The 12,155-nt window shown below is 42.0% G+C and overlaps 3 protein-coding genes across 3 annotated transcripts; all 3 read left to right on the top strand.

Moving 5' to 3' along the window:
- Window positions 1-396: 396 nt before the first annotated feature.
- Window positions 397-2,386, top strand: apoc1 (apolipoprotein C-I). The gene is made up of 4 exons (XM_026996596.3): window positions 397-543; window positions 1,527-1,590; window positions 1,723-1,876; window positions 2,064-2,386. Exons 2-4 carry the CDS (start codon window positions 1,536-1,538, stop codon window positions 2,128-2,130), a joined length of 276 nt encoding a protein of 91 aa, XP_026852397.2. The 5' UTR covers window positions 397-543; window positions 1,527-1,535; the 3' UTR covers window positions 2,131-2,386.
- A 1,019-nt stretch (window positions 2,387-3,405) lies between these two features.
- LOC118242178 (uncharacterized) lies at window positions 3,406-6,134 on the top strand. The gene is made up of 4 exons (XM_081696733.1): window positions 3,406-3,564; window positions 3,695-3,737; window positions 4,088-4,166; window positions 4,405-6,134. The coding sequence occupies exons 1-4, from the start codon at window positions 3,562-3,564 to the stop codon at window positions 4,577-4,579; spliced, it is 300 nt and encodes a 99-aa protein (XP_081552859.1). The 5' UTR covers window positions 3,406-3,561; the 3' UTR covers window positions 4,580-6,134.
- Window positions 6,135-6,235: 101 nt separating this feature from the next.
- LOC145651221 (uncharacterized) lies at window positions 6,236-7,974 on the top strand. The gene is made up of 4 exons (XM_081696732.1): window positions 6,236-6,357; window positions 6,556-6,592; window positions 6,808-7,030; window positions 7,304-7,974. The coding sequence occupies exons 2-4, from the start codon at window positions 6,556-6,558 to the stop codon at window positions 7,464-7,466; spliced, it is 423 nt and encodes a 140-aa protein (XP_081552858.1). The 5' UTR covers window positions 6,236-6,357; the 3' UTR covers window positions 7,467-7,974.
- The last annotated feature ends 4,181 nt before the right edge of the window (window positions 7,975-12,155 follow it).

Genomic DNA, 12,155 nt, shown 5'->3' with positions numbered 1-12,155 from the left:
TGATTCACACTTTAATTCACAAAAGTAAATTTCTATGATAGGTATAAATAATTTTGACTGCAGTGTGAATCTGTGGGGCATGGTTGGGTGTGGGTGGGTGAAATTTGCCCTGTCCAGGGTATTCTTGATAACATCCCTTAGTTATTCTGATAACAGCTGGACTTCACACTCCACAATGCCAGCACCTTCCTATGGGGCACATGTTGTACTCCATGGGTATGTGACAGAGATCCATCTCAAAGGTCACTTATACTGCACATCCACCTACATGCTCTGGCCCACCGCGCAGAAAACAGAAGAGTGTGTAATTCCACGTTACACAATAGCGATCAGCGCATCTCATCCCCCCGAAGGACTCAGGTTGGCTACATCGGACCACGGGCTTCCTGCGACGGCACACATGGGCTCTGCATAAACTTCGCACGAGGTCTTGATAGGTCAGAGGTGGTGCGCTGTGATTACGTCAGCACTGTGGCGCGCGTTATATAGACCCAAGCTGCGCGCCCGTTATGCTTTAAACATCCCTGGAAGGAGACGAAACAGGTAGAACTGTTTTTAATTATTTTTAATTACGTTACAATGGTCCAGTTTTTTGTGCTTTTTCATGGCTTTGATACATCGTTTTATAGTTTTGTCACATGTTTCTGTTTAAATGAACGCAGTCTGTGTGTTACCGCTAAATTAATGATAAATCAAGGAACTATCAATAAAAGAAGGTTAACTAATTTGTACTTTGGCGACATCTAGGAGCCATGCTTGTGTAATGTGTAATTTCTGCAGAGAGAGCGAGAGAGAGAGAGAGAGAGAGAGAGAGAGAGAGAGAGAGAATCGTGCATCCGTTACATATGCTTAAACGTGCCGTGTTTGAAATCGATAAGTATTACACAATTAGCAATGTGACAATTAGCAATGCGGCATTTGGTCCATAATGCTGATTTTCAAAACCTATTAGTTCACTCTCTCACACTATTTATATAATCGAGAAATAAAAAGGTTCCAGGCGTAGAAGACTATTGCTCTATCCCACAGTGGAAGTGAAAATGAGCGAAAAATAGAAGACAAGAGAAAATAGAAATAGCTGTTAGAAATCAAAGTCAAATTTATTTACAGCTGTTGTCACAAAGCAGCTTTACAAAGGTCCAAGTCCAGGCCCCCAGTGAGCAAGCGACAGTGGTGAGGAGAAACTCTCTAGAGCATGAAGAAGAAACCTTGAGAGGAACCAAGACTCAAAGGGGGGGCCATCCTCCTCTGGGTGACAATAGACACTAGAATAGTAACAACACAGACCATAAGGAGCAGAATAGAGTGATAGAGAGAGAAAAAATAAGTACATAACAATAAAAATGAAGAACTAAGCAATCAATATCTGGTCCAGTTTTCTTGAATTCCTAGTTTGGCCCCAACGGTGTGCGCTTGTCCAAAACACCTTGCAACCTGTCCATAATGTCTGTAAAAGCTCAGTACAGTTAGTTTTTGATGTAAATGTTTGTCTCTGTAATATCTAAAATACTGTTTTTTCGTTGAAGTCCACCAGTATGAAACTGTACCTTGCCGTCGCTGCACTACTGTTAGTGCTGCTTGCACACACGGGTAAGTCTGATCTTCTCCTCTGTGCCCTGACAGAAGCCCTCCCTGAATACCTCATGTTTTAAAAGGTTTAGAGGACATGTGCAGAGCTCTTTGACATCAGTAAGTCACAAGCATGCCCATGTTTGCCAACAGAGGCCCAGGAGGAGCCGACAGTGGAGGAGCCGACGGTGAAGGAGCACTTTGCAAACATACATACAAAACTCAAGGAGTTTGGAGAAGATCTGAGTGAGAAGGCCATTTCTGCTCTGAAGAAATTAGAGGAGAGCGAGTTGGCCTCCAAGACCAGGTAACCCAGAGCTCTCACATGAAGACTGTAGCATATCAAACAAGCAAAGGATATTAAGCAAATTTTTTATTTATTCAGCTTGTCAGAACTTATGAGCTGAACCATCCAAATGCTAATTGGTTGGCGCAAACCTCAGAGCTACACTGACAGTCCTGTTTTCTTTTGTTTTATCTGTGGCTTGTCTCAGGTCATGGATTACTGAAAATATAGAAAAGTTAAAGCAGAAGATTGATGAAACCTTCACGACCAAGTAAACGTGGGACCTGTGATCCCCGTGGTCCCCCGCCTGAGCGCCCCCTTCAGCTGCTGATGTTATGACACGCCTACGCCCCTCTGTGTCTGACCAACACAACATGTACAGCCTCTGCACACTGTGTTCCTCTGCTCCCTAGTTGCCTTGATCTGTGCAATACTTTATTTGATCAAACTGATGCTCTCAGATTCTTGAAATGTTCAAATAAGTGCTGGAAATTGCTAAAGCAATAAAAATAAAAGCCAATTGTTTTTTGACTTCTGTGTGTACTTTGGAAAAAATTGTTTGTCTGTATTCCTGGGGTAGTTAATATTATGTACTTAAAGAGTAAATTTAGAATTTTTTGTTACGTAGTTGGGCACATATCATTGATACACCAATGTTTTGCATTTAATCAGTAGTGTAATATCAAATAATATCAAATGAAAATTATTTCTAAGAACTTCTAAGCACACGGTTAGGAGAATCACAGTGTCTACAAGCAAGGTTACAGTGTAATGATACTGATGGACCTTATGCAGGCATTCAATGCCACTTTGGTCATGTGCCCAAACATTTTCAAAGAAAGACCCCCCCCCCCCCCAGGTCGCATTTCCACATAACCAGGTTAAAGTCACAGTTTGTTCACAGTTAATCATCAGCACGCTTAAATCGACCCCCCCCCCCCACCCTTCCAGAAAGCAGCAGGTGATTTGGGAGCGAATAACAGCATTTATTTGATTCCCCTTAACCCAGGAAATTAAATAAACAACTAAGACTGAAGTAGTACCCTGGCGTAAGAGTTGAAGGTCCTGTAGCTGTCATTTGGAAGTTCAGCATTTGTTCATCAAACTAAACACGTGCACATCCGTACGGGGATGCATCAGTAAAAGGTTTCCACAGCCTGTTATGTGAAGGTACTACTATCGCACAGGTGTGTTTTTATGGAAGGAAGTGAAATACTGCATTGGTGTGTGTAGCTATTTCACATGGCATCTCAGATGTTTACTAATGTCATGACAGAGGCCAGAACAAACGGTCTGTTTCGATGGTCTTCACCCCCTAAAATTTCTCCTCCCTACAATTGTTCCTTGAGTGAATTATCATCATTATTGCAAAACCAAAGGCAGGGTACTTAACTTTCAACAACGCCACGCGGCTGACAAAATGGAAAAAAACCCCAAAAAAAACAAACTAATAAAAATCTGTTGCAGCTGCCACAACAGATAAAACAACCAATGCAATTCTCCAATAATGAGTAATCCATTCTCTGAATGCAGAGTTCGAAATAAGCCAAATGCAATCACGCCACCTTATTTCCCAGGACTGAAGCATGACTGAAACTAACAATATTTCATCATAAAAACAACAGAGATGTGGTCAGGAAGTCGATCCACTAGTTAGACTGCTCAACTCAAAGCCCCAAAGAAAGAGGCTTCTGTCTGAATTCTTAATGGTTTTTACGCACCTTTAAAAGCTAATCCTGATTTTATCTGTAAATTCCAAGATTTGATAAGGTTATTGCATATGATAATGTGATTGTACAAAAAATATTTAAATGTTGTGGTGTCGTCCCTTTGTACCAGATATCCAGATTGGTGGTGTTTGCCCTGGTCATCGTGCTACAAGGTATGGGATTTCTTTATTAATGCATGTTCACTTTTGTATGCTGGGTTTTGATCCTGTCATTAAAAAAACAGAAATGGCATTATCTATTACTCTGTTAACATTAACTGTTTACAATGGTCAGGATAATGTTCCATTAATGTGCAATCCCTCTCTAAATGTGACTTAGTAATTATGTAAGTGTCAGTTATGTGATTATTAAGTGTCAGTGTGTATTCTTGCAATTTAGCATTTTTCTCAACTCTGTTACACCTAATTTGTGTGTATGTCACACCCCAAACGAAGCGGATGAATTGATTATTGTTATCACTCACATCCTCACTAACTCACGAGCCTGTTTGGGTCTCCCGTAGCATGGATGAGCACAGCAGACCCTCCGCCCCCCATGGCCGAAGCCCCACTGAACTTGGAGCATGTAAAGGAGGCGTACAGGTACAGAGTCACCTGCCGTGGGCACAGCATGTGCGGGCACTTTACAGCTGGCACTGTGCCCGCTTGGTTATGTAAGACGTCGTTGTGTTCAGTGCTTTGATGTTTACTGCAAGCCAATAAAAATACCTCTGTCAGAATCGGTTTAATGCGCAGACATACTGAAATCTTAATAGGATTACGTTCAGGTTTTCTGTAAAGCTACACTATTTGTGTGTGTGTGGGTGTGTGTGTTTGCCAGTGAATTAAAGGAAAGGATTGTGAGTACAGGCAGTGTGGTGGCTGATTTGGCCAGCATGTACTATGAGGATCATGTGAAGACCATAACTGACCCCTACATCCAGTGGGCTAAAGACAAAACCAGCTCTCTTTGGAACAGAGTCAAAGACCGAGTGTCCAGCTACACATCCACCTAAAACCTACTAGAAAAAACACCAAAGAAACAACCCAGGATTTCAGACTTCAAACTTAACACAAAATCAAACTTAAAAAGAAACCATTTATTAACACCAGAAGTGCATGTATACATCAGCTTCCCTTTTCAATTGTCCTGCTTGGTCACTGTTTGTAGGTGCTCTTGTTGGTAAAATCACGTCTTATCTCCATATCTTCTTGCATACTGTGCATTTTTCCCCCAGTGATGTAGGCCACTGATTTTGACTTATTTACTATATAACTATAAAACACACCCCTAGATTATTAAACTTAATACCTCATAAAGGTGTGTGTGTACATTTGTTTGTGTGTGTATGTTTGTTTGGGTGCAGGGTTATAAATAATATCCATATAGGAAAAAAAGGTTGCAATAATTAATCCAAAATTGCAGGGTCATAGACCACAGACAAGACACGCAACGTATCAAAGAGTAAAGTTCTTCAGTTGTGATCCACAGTCCACCAGCACGTGTGCTGAGACCCTGTCAGTGACCTTTGTCCAGGCACCAGTGTTTTTAGCAGGTCTTTTATGTACACTAAAGAGCATCGATTCTGGAATATGTGCAATTCCAACAAAGAATACAAGTGCTTTGCAATCTGCAAACAGTTCTGAAACAGAGATGCACATTTTATGCAATCATTTTAGGCATTAAAAGACAAAAACAACCAGAGTGCCTAAATTAGCATGCAAAAAAGAAAAACATATTTCAATATTTATGAATCCCTTGCAATTGCTTTTCTTGGTGATGAGAGTACAATTTTTCACATAAATCAGGTTTGCTAGACAACACGCCAGCCAGAAACCACAATAGCCAGACATCACTCTAACCACACGTCATGCTAGCCACACGCCATGCTATCCAGACACCAAGTTAACCAAAAAATAAGTTATTGCATATTTAAGACAAGCACATCATAGAAAAGCAATAAAGATTCTGGAAAGCTATACATATCCTTTAGAAGTACCCTTAAGTACCAAAAAGGACATGGATGAAACATGAAAAAAGATCAGACTAATTACATTTCTGGATATTTTGCTGACCAATATATTTTAATATTTAAATGTCTCTGTCCTAAGTGTCATGGCTGGGTTAGGAGTGATCTGTTACCCAAAACTAACTGTACCCCTAGAAAGTTCACCTTGTACCGGGTAGATGTGCATGCTCAAAAGGCAAAGATGCACACACACTTTCCATAGTCCTCATATAACACAGAACCATATAACAATTCAACTGTACCGTGCAACAAGAATTAAACGGGAAATTTACATACATAAAACGGGAAACTATACAGACATTAAATATACTGTATAGATATTAAATACACTGCGGTGAACATAACAGATGCTGATTTATTAGTTTATTAAAACACAATTAGCATTCAAATCATGTATTTGAATGAGTAGACTTGGAGAGAATAGATTCAGGTCATAGATCAGTGAGTGCGCAGAAAGGATCAGCTGAACGCTGACCAGGTAGGTTGGACTTTGGGTTGTCAAACGAATCTGGGGGTGTTTGGCCCTCTGGAACAGTGGGTGACCGTGTGTGTTTAGAGAGTCAGCAGAGAGAGAGAGAGAGAGAGAGTGTGTGTGTGTGTGTGTGTGTGTGTGTGTGTGTGTGTGAGACTGATGACGTTTGTTTGGTCTAATGGCCAGACTGATGGAGGGGTGAGAGTATATCTGTACATTCAGCTTCTCCAGGTGCTTCCAGTCTTTGGCTCTCTGATCCTCGACGCTCTCAGCAGGTTCCTCACTGCCCAAGGTAATGTACTGCACTTTCAAACGCTCTGACCCACACACATTAATGAGGGAATATTCTGTTCTGTGGGCAAGGCACTTAAACAATTTTACAAAGCATGTAACTTGCAGATATATTGTATAACAAATCTGTGGTCTGGTTAAATTATTTTTTCACTTCAAACATCATTTGACATTCATACATTTGGGCTTCTTTCCCCAGATGAAGTTGGTATTTGGTCTCATTGTTGCACTCCAAGGTAAGATACGTGCACTGAGCTCACACAACCATCTGCCTTTTACATAATCCAACCAGCTACGTACTTGCACACGTGCACACACAACTGCCTAAGACAAGATACAGCTCACTTTGAACTGATCAGTTATATCAAGGTTCCTGCTGCACACTTTGATGAACTTGCTTGTTGAAGTTGGTCCACTGAACTGAACTCTTCCCCACTCCCCACTACCGCAGTGTCGCTGTGCCTGTGTGATGTACCGGCACCCAGTCAAGAGCTTGTGGACAAGTACCAAGGCCTGAAATCTGTGTTCTACAAGAGGCTCGAGAACGGTTTCGAGAATTTCATGGAATTCATCGTGCCCTTGGCAGAGGGCACAGTCACAGGAGAAAAGGCCAAGGAAGTTGCCGAGCACCTGAAGAGCTGCCCAAAATTGCAGACTGCCATCAAACTGGCTCAGTGAGTAGGGGTCACAACCCTGTCAGCCTACACCACCTCCAACCCTCCATCCTAGCACCTCCTTCCACTGCTGACGCCATCATCTGTAGAAGGGGTAGGGGTCAGCATAAGGCCCAGAGCGCATTAGAACAATGTTCTCCATCACACACCAAACACACACCTACACAACAGGAGACAAACTCAACAGGAATTTCAAACCGCAACATCTGTTCTTTTAACAGTGCACCCATGCTAATAAACCTGTGTTCTTTGTTTTGTGTGTGGTTGATGCAGGGCATTATTTAAGGAGCTGGAACCCCTTGAAGACAAGGCACGTTTGGGCGTCCTGGGTCTGTACGAGGAATACTTGCGCCCCTACTGGGGTGAGCAACTGGACAAGACCATCACTGCAATCAAGCCCCTCCTGGACCAGTGGCTACCAGCAGAGGACCACTAAGCCTGGCCAACAGAGCCCCTACCCTGATGACCCCCACCCTGCTTCCATCTGAGTGTGCCACTATGTGAACCCTAAGTGAGGGTGAACTGAACTTTAGGCCTAGCTGTCAACCTGCAATTAGACAGAGATTGGGTGTGCGAAACACATATGCAGTGCAGTGGCTGAATTGGCCAGCATGTACTATGAGGATCACATGAAGACCATGACTGACCCCTACATCCAGTGGGCTAAAGACCAAACCAGCTCTCTTTGGAACAGAGTCAAAGACCGAGTGTCCAGCTACACATCCACCTAAAATCTCCCAGGAAAAACACCATTTCTGCAGTGGCACACCAAAGAAACAACCCAGGATTTTCCCCACTGGGGCATCTTGAACAAATTCAAACTTAAAAAGAAATCATTTATTTACACCAGAAGTGCATGTATACATCAGCTTCCCTTTTCAATTGTCCTGCTTGGTCACTGTTTGTAGGTGCTCTTGTCAGTAAAATCACATCTTATCTCCTTGTCTTTTTGCATACTTTGCATTTTCCCCCAATGTTGTAAGTCACTGAACACAGATTCTAATTTATTTACTATATTATTACAAAATACATCTCCAGTGAGTTAATCTTAATACCAGATAAAGGGGTATGTGTGTGCTTGTGGAGCCTTTTTTAGCAGGCCTTTAATTTACATAAAAGAAGAGAGCTGCAATTCTAGAATGTATGCAAGAGATTTTGTAAAAGAATACTGCATTCTGCAAGCCCTCTGCAGTCTGCAAGATGTTCAGATCTGAAACAGACAAGAATTTGGATATTTGGATATTTGCATTTTATGCAACATATTTAGGCATTAAAACAAATATGGCATTTAATTGATCCAAAAGCAACTTACAATTATGACTGAGTACAACTTACATTTACGGCATTTAGCAGACAATCTTATCCAGAGCGACTTATAAAAGTGCTTTGTCATTTCCTCGTAGAACACATCCTAGTACAGTACAGTAGGTTAGAGTCCAACATACCAATGAACTAGAATACTGTAGAATACAGGGATCAGTGTTCATGACTAGAAGTACAAAATACATATAAGCTCTATAGAGAACAATAAAGACCTGAAGCCAGAAAATAATCATCCATGAGTCCTGAAGCCAGAAAATAGTCGTCCATGAGTCCTGAAGCACAGTGTTTCAAGGTATTTCAAGCTGAGCCGTACTTGAGGTTTGAAGTACTCGAGGTTTGAAGTACTCGAGGTACAGATCAGGCTTTAACTTGAGGGTTAAGGGTCTTGCTCAGGGGCCCAACTTGAACTGGCAACCTTCTGGTTACCAGTACCTTAACCACTAAGCTAAGAATGAAAGCCATGTTACATTACATTACATTACAAGTTTTCAAGTGCTTTTTTGCATTAGATCAGAGAATACATTTTCTATATTAATTTGGCTAGCGAGGGAGGGAGAAAACATTCAGAGCTAAGGAATTAACAACCCTTCCACTTACAAAAGAAGTCGATATGCACTTATTCTAACATTATCTTAGCTATATTTATAAGGTTCCTTACATGCTTGCTAATAGCTTATTTGAAGAGGAGATTCTCTACAACTGAGAGTGACAAGAAAAACTCATCAGAGTTAAGCATACATAAGGAAAGCCGCACTGACCAATACACCAAGGGCTTCATTTATAAATACAAAAATGGATCTGAATAGTGTACAGGAATCCTCTTGCACTGGAACTGAGGTTAACTGGACGTATATTTACACAAACTTGGACCCATGCATAGAGCCATATGTTACATTTATATGGAGCTGGAATTGACGATACCATGGCGTAAATTAGAGAATTACAACAAAAGGCCCATATCACTGTCCTCTCACCTAACAGTCCATATTCCATTCTACAGTTACATAATTGCTGCATACAGGGTACTCAGGTGTCTCAGAGGCTGACGACACTGTCTGGATGTGCCAGGTGAGAGAACGCCAGAAAAGGTCCACCAGATTGTAAGGGCACATGCTGTGATGCTCAGCATGGCACAGCAGAATGGTCTCACCCTCTTCATCCCTATGAAACTGCCCATAACCCTGAACCAGCACTGTAGACAACAGTTGCCACGCAAGTTTGGTTCAGTCGCTTTGGATAAAAGGGTCAGCTAATTCCATAAATGTAAGTGCTGGGGGCACTAAAGACACAGCCGTGGGCCAGGACACAGTCTTCAGTTCTCCAGTCACCAATGGCTATTAATAACAGGAAACAGCACTCTTAACAGAGGTCAGTGTACGTGCCACTGAGACACATGGCAAGCTGTGGGGTTCTGAGGCGCCAGTGTGGACATGTGACCCAGATCACCTTTAGCCAACCGAATCTTAAAGAAAATGGACATCTGTGATGAGCACAGGTCACAGGTGCTCCATTTGACACAGAGTCTCAGCACTAAATTCGAGAGGTGAAGTCTATCAACTACTCAGCAGATGGACTGTCCAATTCCAGAGTTTCAGGTTTTACTCCCTCAAATCTGTGATTCCATCCTAGGAATACTGACTGAGCAGCATTTCTTACATCATAATAGAAACACTCCTCTCTTGGCCTAATGGTGCCTGGCAACGTGCCTGGAGTGTCCAAGCAATTGCCTGTCACTAACTTTGCCAGCGGAAATGACTTATGAATAAGTTTTTAAAAGAGAAGGCACAGGTAGTTTCAAAGTGTGGCAGCAGTATATTCATACAGAGTTATTTTATAAAAGCAAGCAGACCATACCACTTTGGGAATTTCACCCAAGGAATTAATATCTCTAAAAAGGCTTAAGTTCATTAGCCCTGGAGGCAAGAGACAGGAGCTCCCAGCATCTAATTTTTATAAACAAACAATAGAATAAAATACATCTTTATTCCACAGATTAAAATAAAATCAGCAAGTTATAGAAGATAAAAAACAGTTATAGAAGTAAGATAAAAAAACAAACAAACAAACATTCACCTCAGAAGAGAATAAACATCAAAAAGGTTTTGAGTCTTACTCCAGGGAAGCAATCTTTCCGGACATCACTTAACACTATAATCACATGCAAAGGTGTACATAAAATAAACCTCGACCAGTCTCAGCCACCTCCAAGGGGATTATCACCACAGCAACCAGTGAAGGCCCCACTCAGAAACAAGTCTCCCTCATGCAAAGCACTCAGTACCTAAAAACCACAATACAAAATAACACAAAAAAACCCCACAAGTATAAACAAATCTGCCCAGAGCCTCCAAAACGGCGCACACAGAGGACTTGGAGGACTGACCCAACCCTCCAATAGTTTTAGAAGAAATGTTACTCCACTCGGGAACATACAAACATGCCGGCCTCTGAGACTGTGATTCATACAAACTACACAAAGGCAATTATGAGACGCATACTAAATAACACAAAATAACAGCGCAAAACCAAACGAAACAGCAAAACAACAAAAAAGTAGACAAAGCATAAAAGAAGGACAAAACAAAAGAACAAAAGGGAAGAGCAAAAGACAAAACAAGCAGGAGGCAAAAACAGCAGTGTAGTTCACAGAGGACGCCATAGCTACCCTGCTGCTGGCAGCAGGTCTGAGCCACCTGTTAAATTCCCCACTGCAGATAACACCACCAATCACTGCTCAGTGCAGTTAGACAGTGATGAGTCTAACGGACTGCCTTCATTGTGACTATAGTGTTTGATCACTATTGATCACCACAGGGAACCCACTTCCTCATTGGTGACTTTAATACCCAGTGCTCATCATTCTTGATGCAGGAAGCTCAAGGCCAAATCATGCAATGCTCTTTCCACCGGAACATTTATACCCAACAGTTCCCCTTAATTAAAAAGGGGACCAGGCGGTGAACTAACTCTGCCCAAAGCTAAATTGGCTACCCAGGGAAAGTTTACCTCTGACCTGCCACAGAGGAGCAGATACTTGGCCCCCAATATCTTCCACCATGTGTTTCCCTGATGGACGGTGTCCTCATTTCTAAAGCTCACATGCTGATCTAGCTCTCTGGGAGTTTGACTTCTGTCCCACAGAGACATACTGCAAGGAGGACTGTAAACAGGCTTCAAAGAAGCAAAGCTGGTTGGTAACTGAGAGTCACAACGTGCAGGGTACCTGGAAACTGGACTGAATCTCCACTGATGGTCAGCATGGGAATATGGAATGTGTTCACAATTACTATACAACCGGTGTGTGTGTTGAAAGGACGTGGGGGGTGGGACTACTGCTGATGTCTCTGACCAGGTGGTGGAGGTTCCTGGTAATCAGAAAGGCAATAATGAGACAAAAGTAGAAAACAGCAATGCATGTCTGTGCCTTCCCATCCTGCACCAGTCAGGTGTGTTTTGTTTTTTTTTTCTCTTGGATTATCTGATGGTTGGTTGATGTATGATCTAAGTTTTCTTACTTTTGCCTTAAGATTCTGTTAAACTCAAGGCTTCTTGTCTGAGCCTAGTTGCTTGTCTGCTGTTAGCTGTAATTACTTGCTGTAGGTGTAGTTTCAACTTGTGAATTGTGGGGACCAACACAGCACTTACTCAACCGTTCAATTAATTGTTGAAATCTGTGGCAGTTAACAACACCTGTAGAAAGCTTTTGTACCACTGTTCCGCTGTTGACATCATTTGACTTCACCCTCCACCAGTCTCCTCCAACAACAGAGCAGCCAACGTTCTGACCTTCACCCAGACCACA

Source organism: Electrophorus electricus, chromosome 14, assembly GCF_041902795.1.
Source record: "Electrophorus electricus isolate QZ-2024a chromosome 14, ASM4190279v1, whole genome shotgun sequence".
Taxonomy (NCBI): Eukaryota; Metazoa; Chordata; class Actinopteri; order Gymnotiformes; family Gymnotidae; genus Electrophorus; species Electrophorus electricus.
Note: the sequence above shows the minus strand (reverse complement) of the source record. Positions and strands in the feature narration are given on the sequence as shown.